We start from the raw sequence: 20,000 nt of genomic DNA on the forward strand, positions 1-20,000 counted from the left end.
GGGTGAGGACACACAGGGTGAGGACACACAGGGTGAGGACACACAGGGTGAGGACACACAGGGTGAGGACACAGGGTTAGTTAAAACTCAACAGTGGAGTGAGTGAGTGGAGCTCAGTGTCGGGCTAAAGAGGGTATAATATCTATTATAAAATGGGTGGTTCCAGCCCTGAATGCTGATTGGCTGACAGCGTGGTACATCAGACCGTATACCACGGGTATGATAAAACATGTATTTTTACTGTTCTAATTGCGTTGGTAACCAGTTTATAATAGCAATAAGGAACCTCAGGGGTTTGTGGTATATGGCCAATATGCCACACCCCCTTGTGCCTTATTGCTTAAGTGTATCAGTGTATTACATCTACTATATAATATAACTCCTGCTCTATCATCTCAGCCTGGCGGTGCTGCAGGTACAGTAGGTATACATCTACTATATAATATAACTCCTGCTCTATCATTTCAGCCTGGCGGTGCTGCAGGTACATATCTACTATATAATATAACTCCTGCTCTATCATCTCAGCCTGGCGGTGCTGCAGGTACAGTAGGTATACATCTACTATATAATATAACTCCTGCTCTATCATTTCAGCCTGGCGGTGCTGCAGGTACATATCTACTATATAATATAACTCCTGCTCTATCATCTCAGCCTGGCGGTGCTACATATCTACTATATAATATAACTCCTGCTCTATCATCTCAGCCTGGGGGTGCTACATTTCTACTATATAATATAACTCCTGCTCTATCATCTCAGCCTGGCGGTGCTGCAGGTACATATCTACTATATAATATAACTCCTGCTCTATCATCTCAGCCTGGCGGTGCTGCAGGTACAGTAGGTATATCTAGTGTAGTGTATATCTACTACTATAATATATATCTACTATCTACTAGATAATATAACTCCTGCTCAATCATCTCATCATCTCAACTCACTCCTGCTCAATCATCTCCTGGCGGTGCTGCAGGTACAGTAGGTATATCTAGTGTAGTGTATATCTACTAGATAATATAACTCACTCCTGCTCAATCATCTCAGCCTGGGGGTGCTGCAGGTACAGTAGGTATATCTAGTGTATATCTACTATATAATATAACTCACTCCTGCTCTATCATCTCAGCCTGGCGGTGCTGCAGGTACAGTAGGTATATCTAGTGTATATCTACTATATAATATAACTCACTCCTGCTCAATCATCTCAGCCTGGCGGTGCTGCAGGTACAGTAGGTATATCTAGTGTAGTGTATATCTACTAGATAATATAACTCACTCCTGCTCAATCATCTCAGCCTGGGGGTGCTGCAGGTACAGTAGGTATATCTAGTGTATATATCTAACTACTCCTGCTCAATCATCTCAGCCTGGGGTGCTATATCTACTATATAATATAACTCACTCCTGCTCAATCATCTCAGCCTGGCTGGGGGTGCTGCAGGTACAGTAGGTATATCTAGTGTATATCTACTATATAATATATACTCCTGCTCAATCATCTCAGCCTGGGGGTGCTACATATCTACTATATAATATAACTCACTCCTGCTCAATCATCTCAGCCTGCTCAATCATCTCAGCCTGGGGGTGCTGCAGGTACAGTAGGTATATCTAGTGTATATCTACTATATAATATAACTCACTCCTGCTCAATCATCTCAGCCTGGCGGTGCTGCAGGTACACTCCTGTAGGTCAATATCTAGGTCCAATCATCTAGTGTATATCTACTATATAATATAACTCACTCCTGCTCAATCATCTCAGCCTGGCGGTGCTGCAGGTACAGTAGTATATCTACTATATAATATAACTCACTCCTGCTCAATCATCTCAGCCTGGGGGTGTGCTCAATCATCTCATCTACATACCTATATATAATATAACTCACTCCTGCTCAATCATCTCAGCCTGGCGGTGCTGCAGGTACAGTAGGTATATCTAGTGTATATCTACTATATAATATAACTCACTCCTGCTCAATCATCTCAGCCTGGGGTGCTGCAGGTACAGTAGCTACATATCTACTATATAATATAACTCACTCCTGTATATCTAGTGTATATCTACTATATAATATAACTCACTCCTGCTCAATCATCTCAGCCTGGGGTGCTGCAGGTACAGTAGGTATATCTAGTGTATATCTACTATATAATATAACAATCATCTCAGCCCTGCTCTATCATCTCAGCCTCAGCCTGGGGGTGCTGCAGGTACAGTAGGTATATCTAGTGTAGTGTATATCTACTATATAATATAACTCACTATCATCTCAGCCTCAATCATCTCAGCCTGGGGGCTAAGCATATCTACTATATAATATAACTCACTCCCTGCTCTATCATCTGCTGGCGGTGCTATAATATACAGTAGGTATATCTAGTGTATATCTACTATATAATATAACTCACTCCTGCTCTATCATCTCAGCCTGGCGGTGCTGCAGGTACAGTAGGTATATCTAGTGTATATCTACTATATAATATAACTCACTCCTGCTCAATCATCTCAGCCTGGGGGTGCTGCAGGCGTTTTGCGTCGACGGCGTCCTCATCCAGGCCTTGCAGCAGCTCCAGAGAGCTTAGGATGCGCTTGTTGGTGTCGTCCTGGTACAGAGGCTGCTTGCCCTCGTTGATCTTACTCACATCCTGATACAACACAGAACAGTCAAAGGTTTTCATGTGATATTTTGTCAAAGACATTGAGAGCCACACAGAGCCAATTAGGATCATGCAAACAGTCTGCCAGAGCCACCAATAGGATGTTGTTGTTGCATTATCAAAAGATATGACCCTATCATAAGGTTCTGTGACGTTCTATGAAGTTCTGTGTGTTTCTTTGAGGTTCTATGTAGTTCTGAGGTTCTATGCGGTTCCACGCAGTTCTATGAGGTTCTACGATGTTATATGATGATCTTTGAGATTCTATCCAGTTCAGTGTGGTTTTATGATGTTCTCAAAACGGTTCTACGAGGTTCTGTGTGATGCGGTTCTTTACCTTGTTGAGGTTCATCTCCGTCTCAAGGATGAGCTTCTCCCACCTTGTCAGCGTTCTTCTGCAGCTTCTCAATCAGTGCAGACAGCTCAGAGGAGGGCCCCTGGAATGAGGAGGTGACAACAGTTACATTTTAGTCATTGAACTTATACAGAGCGACTTACATTCATTGCAATCAGCCGAAGTAGGTCAAACAACCATATATGACTGTCATTGCAAGTAAAACATTGTTCAAAACGTTCTTCTAGATCTGGGATGGACATCTTCAGTCTTCTGGGGCCTGATTGGTGTCACACTTTGGCCCCAGCTAATACACCTGACTCAATAATCAACTAGTCATGATCTTCAGGGAGAAGACACCAGTTCCCCAGGGGGAGGTTCTACATACAGACCCTCTCAGGAGAAGACACCAGTTAGTTCTACATACATACTCTCTCAGGGGGGAAGACACCAGTTAGTTCTACATACAGGTTCCTCTCAGGGGAGAAGACACCAGTTAGTTCTATATACCAGTTCAGTTCTACATACATCAGGGGAGAAGACACCAGTTACATTTTTAGTCATTCTCTTAGGGAGAAGACACCAGTTAGTTCTACATACAGACCCTGGGTCAGAAGACACCAGTTAGTTAGTTCTACATACAGACCCTCTCAGGGGGAAGACACCAGTTAGTTCTACATACACAGACCCTCTCACCAGTTAGGAGGGGAGAAGACACCAGTTAGTTCTACATACAGACCCTCTCAGGGGAGAAGACACCAGTTAGTTCTACATACAGACCCTCTCAGGGGAGAAGACACCAGTTAGTTCTACATACAGACTCTCTCAGGGGGAGAAGACACCAGTTAGTTCTACATACATACTCTCTCAGGGGAGAAGACACCAGTTAGTTCTACATACAGACTCTCTCAGGGAGAAGACACCAGTTAGTTCTACATACAGACCCTCTCAGGGAGAAGACACCAGTTAGTTCTACATACAGACCTCTCAGGGGAGAAGACACCAGTTAGTTCTACATACAGACTCTCTCAGGGAGAAGACACCAGTTAGTTCTACATACATACTCTCTCAGGGGAGAAGACACCAGTTAGTTCTACATCAGACTCTCAGGGGGAGGAGAATCTGAGGGGAGAAGACCAGTTAGTTCTACAGGGATAGTTCAGTTGGGTGAACAGTTAGATGCCTCTCAGGGGAGAAGACACCAGTTAGTTCTACATACAGGGGAGACACCTCTAGTCTCAGGGAGAAGACACCAGTTAGTTCTACATACAGACTCTCTCAGGGGAGAAGACACCAGTTAGTTCTACATACAGATCTAAGACTCTCAGGGAGAAGACACCAGTTAGTTCTACATACAGATCCTCTCAGGGAGAAGACACCAGTTAGTTCTTACAGATAGGGAAAGACTTCTAATCAGACAGACTCTCTGAGCAGACACCAGTTAGTTCTACATACATACTCTCTCAGGGAGAAGACACCAGTTAGCTCTACATACAGACCATCTGTGAGTGCTGTTCCAGAAAGACCACTGTTAGGTTACAGGGATAGTTCAGTTGGGTGAACGATGCCTTTAAAAGGAAAGAGTCTGCAGTGACCGTATCTCTCTGAAAACCTTTAGAGACCATCTGTGCTCTTCTGTTCAGAGTACAAAATGGACCTGAGCAACAGCACATTAAAACCGTGCCTCATAATGTGGGCCTACACAAGTAAACAGACCCTACGTTGATGCTTTTCCCAATCGGGGACTGTAGCTTTAAACTTTAACAAAATGTTTTAACTTTGACATGCTAACCTCTCGGAGGGATAAATCAACTCTTCAGACTGTTATGAATGAAAGACGGATCCAGTCAGTAACTAAGCTCCAGTCTTCACCTTAGTAAAAGACTCAGTCAGGATTAACACAGCTCTTCAGCAGGGATGCTTAAATGGTAGCTGTCATTAGGGAGGTAATCAGATGAGTGACTGAATGAAGTGCACTTGCCTTGCCGTCCACTTCACCGTCTGCCTGCCGTGTCTGCTCACCCTGAATGAACCTGAAAGCTCCCTGCTGCACATCTCCCACGGGTCAGATGACATGGGCTGCATCTCAATAGACTAATAGCTTCCTCTCCTCATCTCCTCTCCTTCATCTCAATAGTCTAGTAGCTTCCTCTCCTCATCTCTTCTCCTTCATCTCAATAGTCTAGTAGTTTCCTCTCCTCATCTCTTCTCCTTCATCTCAATAGTCTAGTAGTTTCCTCTCCTCATCTCCTCTCCTTCATCTCAATAGTCCAGTAGTTTCCTCTCCTCATCTCTTCTCCTTCATCTCAATAGTCTAGTAGTTTCCTCTCCTCATCTCTTCTCCTTCATCTCAATAGTCTAGTAGCTTCCTCTCCTCGTCTCTTCTCCTTCATCTCAATAGTCTAGTAGCTTCCTCTCCTCGTCATCTCAATAGTCTAGTAGTTTCCTCTCCTTAATCCAATAGACTAATAACTTCCTCATCTCCTCACCTTCATCTCAATAGTCTAGTAGTTTCCTCTCCTCGTCATCTCAATAGTCTAGTAGTTTCCTCTCCTTAATCCAATAGACTAATAACTTCCTCATCTCCTCACCTTCATCTCAATAGTCTAGTAGTTTCCTCTCCTCATCTCTTCTCCTTCATCTCAATAGTCTAGTAGTTTCCTCTCCTCATCTCTTCTCCTTCATCTCAATAGTCTAGTAGCTTCTCCTCTCCTCGTCATCTCAATAGGCTAGTAGCTTCCTCTCCTTGTTTCCTCTCCTTCATCTCATTAGTCTAGTGGCTTCCTCATCTCTCTCTCCTTAATCTCAATAGTCTAGAAGCTTCCTCTCCTTGTCTCCTCATCTCCTCTCCTTAATCTCAATAGTCTAGAAGCTTCCTCTCCTTGTCTCCTCTCCTTCATCTCAATAGTCTCAATAGTCTAGAAGCTTCCTCTCCTTGTCTCCTCTCCTCATCTCCTCTCCTTCATCTCAATAGACTAGTAGCTTCCTCTCCTTTATCTACACCGATGTGAGAGCACTAGACAGGTGCATGAGTATTCCATGAGGCATTCACCATCTTTCTTCCTGTCAGTGATCTTGTGCAGGATTCCGATCTGACCGGGTCAGATCTGTACAGACTGAAGGGAGACTATTGACATCTACCCCACGGTAAGAGAAATGTTGCTGAAGCTACCAGTAGAGGCCTGTAAATCAGGCCCATCGCCAGACCAGGACAGTAACACCATTGTCTAATCTGACACACTGTCTGCATAGTGCTGTGGAAAACATTGACATTAAAACACACCTTTGTTCATACTCAGTGTAATTCATTAAATAGAACACATCGGCTCATATAACCTAGAAGTACTGCATTGGAGGCAACAAGAGACTACAGTATATAGCTTGGGCACTAAGTACATTACTATTCTTCACTCATCAATGCTACCATCTTTTCCTTGTCCAACAACAACAGCAACTAGATTACTAAAGCAGAGACGGACTGATACCCCGGCTAATATTAGAAGTGTTTTCTATAAAAAGCTTTGTGCATCAGAAAACGTGTCTCCAGTCTGTTTACCTGTGAGTTTAAAATGGAACACCTGCTGATCTTCCAGCCCCTAAGCTCTGTTCAGAACACCATGCAGACAGGAGACATTCCAGAACACCCAGCCCATCACACTAACCCCTGAGCTCTGTTCAGAACACCCAGCCCATCACACTAACCCCTGAGCTCTGTTCAGAACACCCAGCCCATCACACTAACCCCTGAGCTCTGTTCAGAACACCCAGCCCATCACACTAACCCCTGAGCTCTGTTCAGAACACCCAGCCCATCACACTAACCCCTGAGCTCTGTTCAGAACACCCAGCCCATCACACTAACCCCTGAGCTCTGTTCAGAACACCCAGCCCATCACACTAACCCCTGAGCTCTGTTCAGAACACCCAGCCCATCACACTAACCCCTGAGCTCTGTTCAGAACACCCAGCCCATCACACTAACCCCTGAGCTCTGTTCAGAACACCCTGCCCATCACACTAACCCCTGAGCTCTGTTCAGAACACCCAGCCCATCACACTAACCCCTGAGCTCTGTTCAGAACACCATGCAGACAGGAGACATTCCAGAACACCCTGCCCATCACACTAACCCCTGAGCTCTGTTCAGAACACCCAGCCCATCACACTAACCCCTGAGCTCTGTTCAGAACACCCAGCCCATCACACTAACCCCTGAGCTCTGTTCAGAACACCCAGCCCATCACACTAACCCCTGAGCTCTGTTCAGAACTCCCAGCCCATCACACTAACCCCTGAGCTCTGTTCAGAACACCCAGCCCATCACACTAACCCCTGAGCTCTGTTCAGAACACCATGCAGACAGGAGACATTCCAGAACACCCAGCCCATCACACTAACCCCTGAGCTCTGTTCAGAATACCCAGCCCATCACACTAACCCCTGAGCTCTGTTCAGAACACCCAGCCCATCACACTAACCCCTGAGCTCTGTTCAGAACACCCAGCCCATCACACTAACCCCTGAGCTCTGTTCAGAACACCCAGCCCATCACACTAACCCCTGAGCTCTGTTCAGAACACCCAGCCCATCACATTAACCCCTGAGCTCTGTTCAGAACACCCAGCCCATCACACTAACCCCTGAGCTCTGTTCAGAACACCCAGCCCATCACACTAACCCCTGAGCTCTGTTCAGAACACCCAGCCCATCACACTAACCCCTGAGCTCTGTTCAGAACACCCAGCCCATCACACTAACCCCTGAGCTCTGTTCAGAACACCCTGCCCATCACACTAACCCCTGAGCTCTGTTCAGAACACCCTGCCCATCACACTAACCCCTGAGCTCTGTTCAGAACACCCAGCCCATCACACTAACCCCTGAGCTCTGTTCAGAACACCCTGCCCATCACACTAACCCCTGAGCTCTGTTCAGAACACCCAGCCCATCACACTAACCCCTGAGCTCTGTTCAGAACACCCAGCCCATCACACTAACCCCTGAGCTCTGTTCAGAACACCATGCAGACAGGAGACATTCCAGAACACCCAACGTTCCTTCTGCGACACGGTTCTTAGATCATACTGTACATGCAAATAAGCTACTATAAATCATCTTTGCTTTTCATACAATACTTCACACTAGAGGTCGACCGATTAATCAGAATGGCCGACTCGTGTTTGCAATGTTCCGTTTACTAGTCCAACGCTCTAACCACCTGCCTTACATTGCACTCCACGAGGAGCCTGCGTGGCACGCTGACTACCTGTTATGCGAGGACAGCAAGAAGCCAAGGTAAGTTGCTAGCTAGCATTAAACTTATCTTATAAAAAACAATATTAACATAATCACTGTAGTTATTTAGCGTGTCCTGTGTTGCATATAATCGATGCAGTGCCTGCTAATTTCTCATCGAATCACAGCCTACTTCGACAAACGAGTGATGATTTAACAAGCGCATTAGTGAAAAAAGCACTGTCGTTGCACCAATGTACCTAACCATAAACATCAATGCCTTTCTTTAAAATCAATAAACAACTATATATTTTTAAACCTGCATATTTAACTAGGGAAATTGTGTGATTTCTCTTGCATTCTGTGCAACAGAATCAGGGTATATGCAGCAGTTTGGGCCGCCTGGCTCGTTGAGAACTGTATGAAGTCAATTTCTTCCTAACAAAGGCCGTAATTAATTTGCCAGAATTTTACCGAATTATGACATAACATTGAAGGTTGTACAATGTAACAGCAATATTAAGACTTAGGGATGCCACCCGTTAGATAAAATACGGAACGGTTCCGTATTTCACTGAAAGAATAAACGTTTTGATTTTGAAATGAGTTTCCGGATTCTACCATTTTAATGACCAAAGGCTCGTATTTCTGCATTTATTATGTTATAATTAAGTCTATGATTTGATAGAGCAGTCTGACTGAGCGGTGGTAGGCAGCAGCAGGCTCGTAAGCATTCATCCAAACGGCACTTTCCTGCATTTGCCAGCAGCTCTTTGCTGTGCTACAAGCATTGAGCTGTTTATGACTTCAAGCCTATCAACACCCGAGACTAGGCTGGTGTAACCGATGTGAAATGGCTAGCTAGTTAGCGGGGTACGCTAATAGCGTTTCAAACATCACTCGCTCTGAGACTTGGAGTGGTTGTTCCCCTTGTTCTGCATGGGTAACGCTGCTTTGAGTGTGGCTGTTGTCGATGTGTTCCTGGTTCAAGCCCAGATAGGAGCGAGGAGAGGGACGGAAGCTATATTGTTTCACTGGCAATACTCAAGTGCCTATAAGAACATCCAATAGTCAAAGGTTTATGAAATACACATCGTATAGAGAGAAATAGTACAATAATTCCTATAATAACTATAACCTAAAACTTATTATTATTATATTGAAGACTCATGTTAAAAGGAACCACCAGCTTTCATATGTTCTCATGTTCTGAGCAAGGAACTTAAACTTTAGCTTTCTTACATGGCACATATTGCACTTTTACTTTATTTTCCAACACTTTGTTTTTGCATTATTTCAACCAAAACCAAATTGAACATGTTTCATTATTTATTTGAGGCTAAATTGATTTTATTGATGTATTATATTAAGTTAAAATAAGTGTTCATTCAGTATTGTTGTAATTGTCAATATTAATCGGTATCGGCTTTTTTTGGTCCTCCAATAATCTGTATCGGTGTTGAAAAATCATAGTCGGTCGACCTCTAGCACGCACGCACGCACGCACGCACACACGCACACGCACACGCACACACGCACACGCACACACACACAAACTCTCTATTGAAGAGAAGACATGATGAAACATGATTGGACTCAACAGCATACATTCATCTTGTCATTGGAAGCAGTCCAGTTCGTGACTCACTCCTCTCTCATGGGAGCCTGCTGTCATTGATGGAGGAGTTGGTGAAGTGCCATCAACCAGTAAACCACATTCTGATGGCACATAAATCAAATCAAACTTTAATTTGTCACGTGCGCCGAATACAACAGGTGTAGGTAGACCTTACAGTGAAATGCTTACTTACAACAGGCTCTAACCAACAGTTTCTAAAGAAAAAGTAAAGGACAGGACTAGTTGTAGCTAAACAGTGTTTATTACCTGAATGATACAGTAGTGATACACATGGTATGTACATGAATGTACATTAAAGTGACATATATGATCAACAGAGAGTAACACAGTGTTTCAGGAGTCTTATGACTTGGGGGTAAAACTGTTGAGAACCTTGGCAGAACTAGTTGTAGGACAGTGTTTAACCTGGTTAGTGATGTCCTCCTGAGGACAGAACTAGTTGTAGCACAGTGTTTAACCTGGTTATGATGTCCTCCTGAGGACAGAACTGAGGACAGTGTTTAACCTGGTTATGATGTCCTCCTGAGGTTAGCACAGTGTTGAACCTGGTTGTGATGTCCTCCTGAGGACAGTGTTGATAGGACCTCCTGGTCCTCCTGAGGACAGAACTAGTTGTAGGACAGTGTTTAACCTGGTTGTGATGTCCTCCTGAGGACAGAACTAGTTGTAGGACAGTGTTGATCCTGGTTATGATGTCCTCCTGAGGACAGAACTAGTTGTAGGACAGTGTTTAACCTGGTTGTGATGTCCTCCTGAGGACAGAACTAGTTGTAGGACAGTGTTGATCCTGGTTGTGATGTCCTCCTGAGGACAGAACTAGTTGTAGGACAGTGTTTAACCTGGTTGTGATGTCCTCCTGAGGACAGGACTAGTTGTAGCACAGTGTTGATCCTGGTTGTGATGTCCTCCTGAGGACAGAACTAGTTGTAGGACAGTGTTGAACCTGGTTGTGATGTCCTCCTGAGGACAGAACTAGTTGTAGGACAGTGTTGATCCTGGTTGTGATGTCCTCCTGAGGACAGAACTAGTTGTAGGACAGTGTTTAACCTGGTTGTGATGTCCTCCTGAGGACAGAACTAGTTGTAGCACAGTGTTTAACCTGGTTGTGATGTCCTCCTGAGGACAGAACTAGTTGTAGCACAGTGTTTAACCTGGTTGTGATGTCCTCCTGAGGACAGAACTAGTTGTAGGACAGTGTTGATCCTGGTTGTGATGTCCTCCTGAGGACAGAACTAGTTGTAGAGTATTGTTGTAGTCTGTTATCTCCAGAAGGTGCTTCTTCTTCTCCTCCTACAGAACTGGCCCAACAGGTTCTATTCTCCTTTATGTAACAGAGAATGATCTTTAAATAACCCGCAGCATGAGGTGATGAGGTGATGAAGTGATGAGGTGATGAAGAACAAATTCTTTGTTTTCAATGACGGCCTCGAAACAAACAGTGTTGATCCTGGTTGTGACGTCCTGCTGAGGACAGAACTAGTTGTAGGGACATGGATGGAGGAGTGGGGGTGGATGGAGGAGTGGGGGTAGATGGAGGAGTGGGGGTAGATGGAGGAGTGGGGGTGGATGGAGGAGTGGGGGTGGATGGAGGAGTGGGGGTGGATGGAGGAGTGGGGGGTAGATGGATGGAGGGGGTGGATGGGGAGTGGGGGTGGATGGAGGAGTGGGGGTAGATGGAGGAGTGGGGGTAGATGGAGGAGTGGGGGTGGATGGAGGAGTGGGGGGGTGGATGGATGTGGGGCTGGATGGAGGAGTGGGGGGGTGGATGGGGGAGTGGATGGAGGAGTGGGGTGGATGGGAGTGGGGGTGGATGGAGGAGTGGGGTGGATGGAGGATTGGGGGTGGATGGAGGAGTGGGGGTGGATGGAGGAGTGGATGGAGGAGTGGGGGGGGGTGGATGGAGGAGTGGATGGAGGAGTGGGGGTGGATGGGGAGTGGATGGAGGAGTGGGGGTGGATGGAGGAGTGGGGGTGGATGGAGGAGTGGATGGAGGAGTGGGGGTGGATGGGGGTGGATGGAAGAGTGGGGGTGGATGGAGGAGTGGGGGTGGATGGGGGTGGATGGAGGAGTGGGGGTGGATGGAGGAGTGGGGGTGGATGGGGATGGATGGAGGAGTGGGATGGAGGAGTGGGGTGGATGGGGGTGGATGGAGGAGGGACGTTAACTGCCTTGTTCAGGGGCAGAACGACAGATTTGTAGCCTTGTCAGCTCGGGGATTTGAACTTGCAACCTTTCGGTTACTAGTCCAACGCTCTAACCACTAGGCTACGCTGCCGCCCAGATATGTATAGCATTAGTAGACAGGTTTTCTCATATCAGAAATGTACAACTGTTTGCTTATGTGACCTTTCAAGGCATTCATAGTTTGATTAAATCATAGGTTGAGGTTTCCATGCCCCGGCTTGACATTTGAATTAAATCATAAATTATAGTCCTTGCCATATCTATTCAAAAATCAGTGGGATTTGCATTGCACACTGTGCAAAGAGTCTGGGTGTTTTCAACCACTGACAAACGGCTGGATTCTTGTGAAACTGGCATTGGCTCCAACTGGGGCAAAAGGACATGATGCCCCTGGTTCCAACTGGGGCAAAATGACCATGATGCCCCTGGTTCCAACTGGGGCAAAATGCCATGATGCCCCTGGTTCCAACTGGGGCAAAATGACCATGATGCCCCTGGTTCCAACTGGGGCAAAATGCCATGATGCCCCTGGTTCCAACTGGGGCTAAATGCCATGATGCCCCTGGCTCCAACTGGGGCAAAATGACATGATTCCCCTGGTTCCAACTGGGGCAAAAGGACATGATGCCCCTGGTTCCAACTGGGGCAAAAGGACATGATGCCCCTGGCTCCAACTGGGGCAAAAGGACATGATGCCCCTGGCTCCAACTGGGGCTAAATGCCATGATGCCCCTGGCTCCAACTGGGGCTAAATGCCATGATGCCCCTGGTTCCAACTGGGGCAAAATGCCATGATGCCCCTGGTTCCAACTGGGGCTAAATGCCATGATGCCCCTGGTTCCAACTGGGGCAAAATGCCATGATGCCCCTGGTTCCAACTGGGGCTAAATGATATGATGCCCCTGGTTCCAACTGGGGCTAAATGACCATGATGCCCCTGGTTCCAACTGGGGCTAAAGGACACGATGCCCCTGGTTCCAACTGGGACAAAATGATATGATTCCCCTGGTTCCAACTGGGGCAAAATGACCATGATGCCCCTGGTTCCAACTGGGGCTAAAGGACATGATGCCCCTGGTTCCAACTGGGGCTAAATTATATGATTCCCCTGGTTCCAACTGGGGCAAAATGACCATGATGCCCCTGGTTCCAACTGGGGCAAAATGACCATGATGCCCCTGGTTCCAACTGGGACAAAATGATATGATTCCCCTGGTTCCAACTGGGACAAAATGACATGATGCCCCTGGTTCCAACTGGGGCAAAATGACATGATGTCCACAGTTTTTAAACCACAAATGGTTATCTTTAGATTCACAGCCCAGCTCTCACTGTAGGACTTAATGTGAGCCCCAAATGGTTCTCTTTAGATTCACAGCTCTCACTGCAGGACTTAATGTGAGCCACCAGCCCAGCTCTCACTGCAGGACTTAATGTGACCCACAAATGGTTCTCTTTGATTCACAGCCCAGCCACTGTAGGCTCTCACTGCAGTCCAGACTGCAGGATGTGACCCACAAATGGTTCTCTTTAGATTCACAGCCCAGCTCTCACTGTAGGACTTAATGTGAGCCATTAGGGTTATCCATCGCGTCTCGTCCTTTATAGAACAAAGAGGCCTCAGGCTAATACAGTGTGTATCCTCCTTTATTAAACCAAACCTTTCACACTTGACAGTGTGTGTGTGAGTTCAAAGGCCATGTTGAAAGGGCCCTAATGCAGCGCTATGTATTTTTTAACCGGCAAAGTGTGTGTTTTACACAGCTGATTTAAATGATCAACGCTGGATGATGAGTTGGTTAGTTGAATGGGCTGTGTAGCGTGTTAGGACAGAGTCTGGTTAACCCTGGCCTAAAGGAAAGACAGCCCGCCTATAGAATGTCCTGGAAAGTACATTCGTGAGAGTTCTTATGACACAGTCACTGTATAGCAATAAGATGAGCTGGTTAGCCTAGCGGTTAAGATCAAATCAAATCAAATGTTATTGGTCACATACAAACGTGTTTCACAGCAGATGTTATTGTGGTGCATGTTGAAAATGCCCTAATGAGCTATCTATTTTTAACAGTGCAGTAATGTTTTAAGCTGATTGTATGATAAACAGGATGATGGTTGGCCTGAATGCTGATTGGTTAGGACCTCTGGTTACCACGGGTATGCCTAAAGGGATTTTTATGGCCTAAATGTCCTGGTAACCAGTTTATACATTCAATATGGCAGTTCTTATGACACAGTCTATAGCTAATAAGATGGTGGACCAGCTGGTCTGTAGATCAAATCAAATCAAATGTTATTGGGAGATGGACCTTAGCAGATGGTATTTTGCCACTATAAGAAACCCCTTGGGCTTGTATCTGGTCTGCAGTAATATTAACATATACCTAATGGACAGGGTGGTTCTAGTAAAGAATGTGATTTAACAGGGATGGCACTATACATATGAGATGGACCATGGGTCTACTAGAATAATTAGAATACAGCAGTTACATAATGAGATGAGTAATGGCCATGGACTAAGACACACTGGTCTATAGAATACAGTATATACAGGGATGGATGGCCTGGTCACTAAGACACACTAGGTAATATAGAATTTGCCATATAAATGAGATGGTAATGCATGGACTAAGATATCTGGTAAATAGAATACAGTATCTAAGTAGGGATGGTAATGGTCTGGGGACAATAGATACACATACGAATAATAAATACAGTATATACATTAGGGATGGCCTAATGGGGGACAAAGATACACTAGAATAGTATAGAATACAATATATATACATATGAGATGGCCTGTCAGGCGGCATGGACTAAGATACTCTGGAATAATCTAGAATACAGTATATACATAGGGATGAGATAATGTAAACATGGAAGTGGATGATTTCTAGTCTGTAATATAGAATACAGTATATACAAGGGATGAGATGGCCTGGAGGACGTGGCAACCTCCAGCTGATAACTACAGTTTATAGTCATAGGGTATGGATGAGATAATGCCAGATGAACTTCCCAAACAATCAAGGCCCAGTCAGACATCCATTAGGGTCCCTTCCTAGAATAATATAGAATATGAACTTCCCAAACAATGAGAGGCCCAATCATGACTGAGTACATCTAGAATAATATAGAATTTATACATATGAGATGATTAAAGGCCTATGTAAACATTTAACCAGTCTGTCATAAAGATCATCACTGTTCACTAGCCTCCAGCTATGTCTGGAGTGTTGCTCTCCGAATAGTAGGAGTAGGGAAGTATTTCCAAGGAGACTGGGAGAGAGGGACAAATTGTAAGCCAGAAGGTAACTATGAGTCTGTTGAGGTTATGGCCAGGGAGGGATGAGACCACCAGATGAACTTCCCAGCAACAAAGGCCCAGATCAGACAAACCCTGTTCACTAGCCCTAGCTGATAGGAGACTCCTGTCTGCTGTGTACTTCTATCTGCAAATCTCTGAGGAGACCACCAATAACCCTGATCGGACTCAATCAAGATCTATTGAACACCCTTAAGACCACCAATAACTCTGATTAAATCACTCAGGAAGTTGTGATGTGTTGACCCACATTAAATAACTGCAGCCAGACGTGATGCATTTTCTAAAAATCCTGGTTGGAGGACTCCGGATTCCCTCTTGATTCCATTAATCCTACAACCAGCATTTCGGGAAAATCAGGGAATTTTGCAACCCTGCACATAAATTACATACGCCCACACCCACACACATGCATGCAAGCATGCACGCACACACACGCCCACACACACAATGTGTGTGGTTTTCATTATTCCAACATTGTGTCTGACTCATACGTTGAAACATAAAAGCCTCATTCACTAACTAGAAACAGTTTTAAGCAGCTTGCTAGGCCTTTCCTTCAATATCAGACAAGATACATTCCCCTCTTTACTGAAGTCAATGATGAGCCTCCCATTAAGGCTTTGTCCCAAACAGCTCCCTATTCTCAAAGGGCTCTGGTCAAAAGTAGTGCACTAATTAGGGAATAGGGTGCCATTGGCCATAGGGCTCTGGTCAAACGTAGTGCACTAATTAGGGAATATGGTGCCCATTTGGGACGTAGCCCGTCCCAGAGCCATACACCATCCCAGAGCCATACACCATCCCAGAGCCATACACCATCCCAGAGCCATACATTACATAGATAACCATTGGAAACAGATTAGCTAGCTAACCTGTCATGTTCCAAGCCAAAGGAGTGTTGTTATTACTAGGTGGCCCTGACTCTATCCTGCCCTCCTCCTCCCTCCTCCTCCTCCTACTCTCACTTGACGAGTGACAACCTGCATGCTCTGTGCTCTCTCTGTTCAGAGACACTGACTTACAACCCATATTAAACCCTATATAGTGCACTGCTTTTGACCAGGGTCCATAGGGCTCTGTTCCCTATATAGTGCACTACTTTAGACCAGAGCCCATAGGGGTATAGTGTGCGGTGTGGGATGCATACACTGACTGCCCCAGAGAAGATCCAGTATAGCAAGTTCCTGAAGTGAGAGTGAAAAGTGACAGTTGAAAATGTTGATAAATATTTGGAGATTTTTTTTGGGGGGGGGCAGCTCGTCACTAGGTAGGTAGGAGTGCATGGTTAAACACCTCACTGTATAATTATATAGGGATTTATATTGTTTATATGAACAAAGACACGACTGGGATTAATTTCTTTTTTTTGCCGATACAGTAGCCTGATATTTTACTATATTTCGGCAAAAGTGAGGTGAATACTTTCTTTAAGTGAAAAGTAGTTGAACAGGGCTGGGTTGACGTCCATCACCGTGTATTCTCTCACTCTACCCCGAAAGCCAAAGTTATCAAACCAGTTACTGCCACTAACATACAGCCACGCCCTCTGGTCAAATTAAAAGGACGTTCAAGTGTATAAACTAAGGCTACACAAAACAATATCATTAAAAGCCATTTTACAGAGTTGTATAAACTTTGGAATATGACTTAACCCCCCATGCAACGTGGCTTAATTTATTGTATTACATAGTATTACAATGTCCCAGAAGTGTCGTCAAGTTATAAAATACGCATTATCATAAACGATCATAAATATAATCCTGAAGCATACTGACAGTGTTGTCAATTTGTCAAACGTCCAACTTCACTTTATCTTTCCTAATGCGACATTAAAAGAAACTTGCACAGTGATTACAAAGTTACAACTCGCTATTTATAACCACCAAGAAAACTTTCAACATAGAAACAACTACTCACTTTTTCGTTTGCGTGATGGTCACGCTCTTCGAGGGTTTTTTCTTGAACATTTTGCCAGCGGGACGACTCGGATTCTTCTCCCGTAAACACCTGTCTCTTCGTGTGCTTCTCTCTGTGAAGATATCCCGTTGGGAGAGGTGAGGCGTCTTTCTGAGTTCTCTGGTATGTTCTCGCTCTTCCTCGGACAGGTAGGTATGCCCCAGTACGCTCCACACGCACAAATGGGAAAGTCAAATGATGAGATTCGGCGACGCCCACTAGCGCTAATTCCTTCCAGCAGTCAGTCAGCACAGGAAAAGTGATCCGCAGTAAAGGAGGGGGTGCTGTGGATTTCTCCCTGTATGTGTTGCATACCTGTCACCTATGAACGCGTGGGCGGGGCTGGCTTTATGCTTTTCCATACAGGTGACAGGTGGATACCGCACCTTTTAGGTATGGACATTGCTACTATGTTATCAACACATTGCCATTTGCTCAGATGAAAATGCAACTACCAGTGTTTGAGAGAGCAGTCAACGCAGTGTTCAAAAGCAAATCTATGACGTTGTTATTACAGGTCAGGGTGTAATATAGTGATATATTGGTTACAGGTCAGACTGTAATACATTGATATATTGGTTACAGGTCAGACTGTAATACATTGATATATTGGTTACAGGTCAGGGTGTAATACATTGATATATTGGTTACAGGTCAGACTGTAATACATTGATATATTGGTTACAGGTCAGACTGTAATACATTGATATATTGGTTACAGGTCAGACTGTAATACATTGATATATTGGTTACAGGTCAGGGTGTAATACATTGATATATTGGTTACAGGTCAGACTGTAATACATTGATATATTGGTTACAGGTCAGACTGTAATACATTGATATATTGGTTACAGGTCAGGGTGTAATACATTGATATATTGGTTACAGGTCAGACTGTAATACATATGAGTTACAGGTCAGACTGTAATACGTTGATATATTGGTTACAGGTCAGGGTGTAATACGTTGATATATTGGTTACAGGTCAGACTGTAATACGTTGATATATTGGTTACAGGTCAGGGTGTAATACATTGATATATTAGTTACAGGTCAGACTGTAATACGTTGATATATTGGCTACAGGTCAGACTGTAATATATTGACATATTGGCTACAGGTCAGACTGTAATACATTGATATATTGGTTACAGGTCAGGGTGTAATACATTGATATATTGGCTACAGGTCAGGCTGTAATACATTGATATATTGGTTACAGGTCAGGCTGTAATACATTGATATATTGGTTACAGGTCAGACTGTAATACGTTGATATATTAGTTACAGGTCAGGGTGTAATACGTTGATATATTGGTTACAGGTCAGACTGTAATACATTGATATATTGGTTACAGGTCAGACTGTAATACATTGATATATTGGTTACAGGTCAGGGTGTAATACATTGATATATTGGTTACAGGTCAGACTGTAATACATTGATATATTGGTTACAGGTCAGGGTGTAATACATTGATATATTGGTTACAGGTCAGACTGTAATACATTGATATATTGGTTACAGGTCAGGGTGTAATACATTGATATATTGGTTACAGGTCAGGGTGTAATACATTGATATATTGGTTACAGGTCAGACTGTAATACATTGATATATTGGTTACAGGTCAGACTGTAATACATTGATATAGTTACAGGTCAGACTGTAATACATTGATATATTGGTTACAGGTCAGGGTGTAATACATTGATATATTGTTTACAGGTCAGACTGTAATCAGGACTGTAATACATTGATATACTGGTTACAGGTCAGGGTGTAATACATTGATATATTGGTTACAGGTCAGACTGTAATACATTGATATATTGGTTACAGGTCAGACTGTAATACGTTGATATATTGGCTACAGGTCAGGCTGTAATACAGTGATATATTGGTTACAGGTCAGGGTGTAATACATTGATATATTGGTTACAGGTCAGGGTGTAATATATTGATATATTGGTTACAGGTCAGGGTGTAATACATTGATATATTGGTTACAGGTCAGACTGTAATACATTGACATATTGACTACAGGTCAGGGTGTAATACATTGATATATTGGTTACAGGTCAGACTGTAATACATTGATATATTGGTTACAGGTCAGGGTGTAATACATTGATATATTGGTTACAGGTCAGACTGTAATACATTGATATATTGGTTACAGGTCAGGGTGTAATACATTGATATATTAGTTACAGGTCAGGGTGTAATACATTGATATATTGGTTACAGGTCAGACTGTAATACATATGAGTTACAGGTCAGACTGTAATACATTGATATATTGGTTACAGGTCAGACTGTAATACGTTGATATACTGGCTACAGGTCAGGCTGTAATACAGTGATATATTGGTTACAGGTCAGGGTGTAATACATTGATATACTGGTTACAGGTCACTGGGTGTAATATATTGATATATTGGCTACAGGTCAGACTGTAATACATTGATATATTGGTTACAGGTCAGACTGTAATACATTGATATATTGGTTACAGGTCAGACTGTAATACGTTGATATATTGGTTACAGGTCAGGCTGTAATACAGTGATATATTGGTTACAGGTCAGGGTGTAATACATTGATATACTGGTTACAGGTCAGGGTGTAATATATTGATATATTGGTTACAGGT

The 20,000-nt window shown here is 44.0% G+C and overlaps 1 protein-coding gene across 1 annotated transcript in view; it reads right to left on the reverse strand.

Moving 5' to 3' along the window:
- LOC127918033 (periplakin-like) overlaps window positions 1-3,095 on the reverse strand; it is a 6,658-nt gene extending 3,563 nt beyond the window's left edge. The window contains exons 1-2 of the mRNA XM_052501233.1: window positions 3,005-3,095; window positions 2,501-2,655 (exon numbers count right to left, since the gene is read on the reverse strand). Of these exons, the coding sequence (XP_052357193.1) occupies window positions 2,501-2,655; window positions 3,005-3,019 (170 nt within the window). The 5' untranslated portion in view covers window positions 3,020-3,095. The remainder of the gene's footprint in view (window positions 1-2,500; window positions 2,656-3,004) is intronic.
- Between the last annotated feature and the right edge of the window lie 16,905 nt (window positions 3,096-20,000).

The sequence above is a fragment of the Oncorhynchus keta genome, unplaced genomic scaffold, assembly GCF_023373465.1.
Source record: "Oncorhynchus keta strain PuntledgeMale-10-30-2019 unplaced genomic scaffold, Oket_V2 Un_contig_12850_pilon_pilon, whole genome shotgun sequence".
NCBI classification, from domain to species: domain Eukaryota; kingdom Metazoa; phylum Chordata; class Actinopteri; order Salmoniformes; family Salmonidae; genus Oncorhynchus; species Oncorhynchus keta.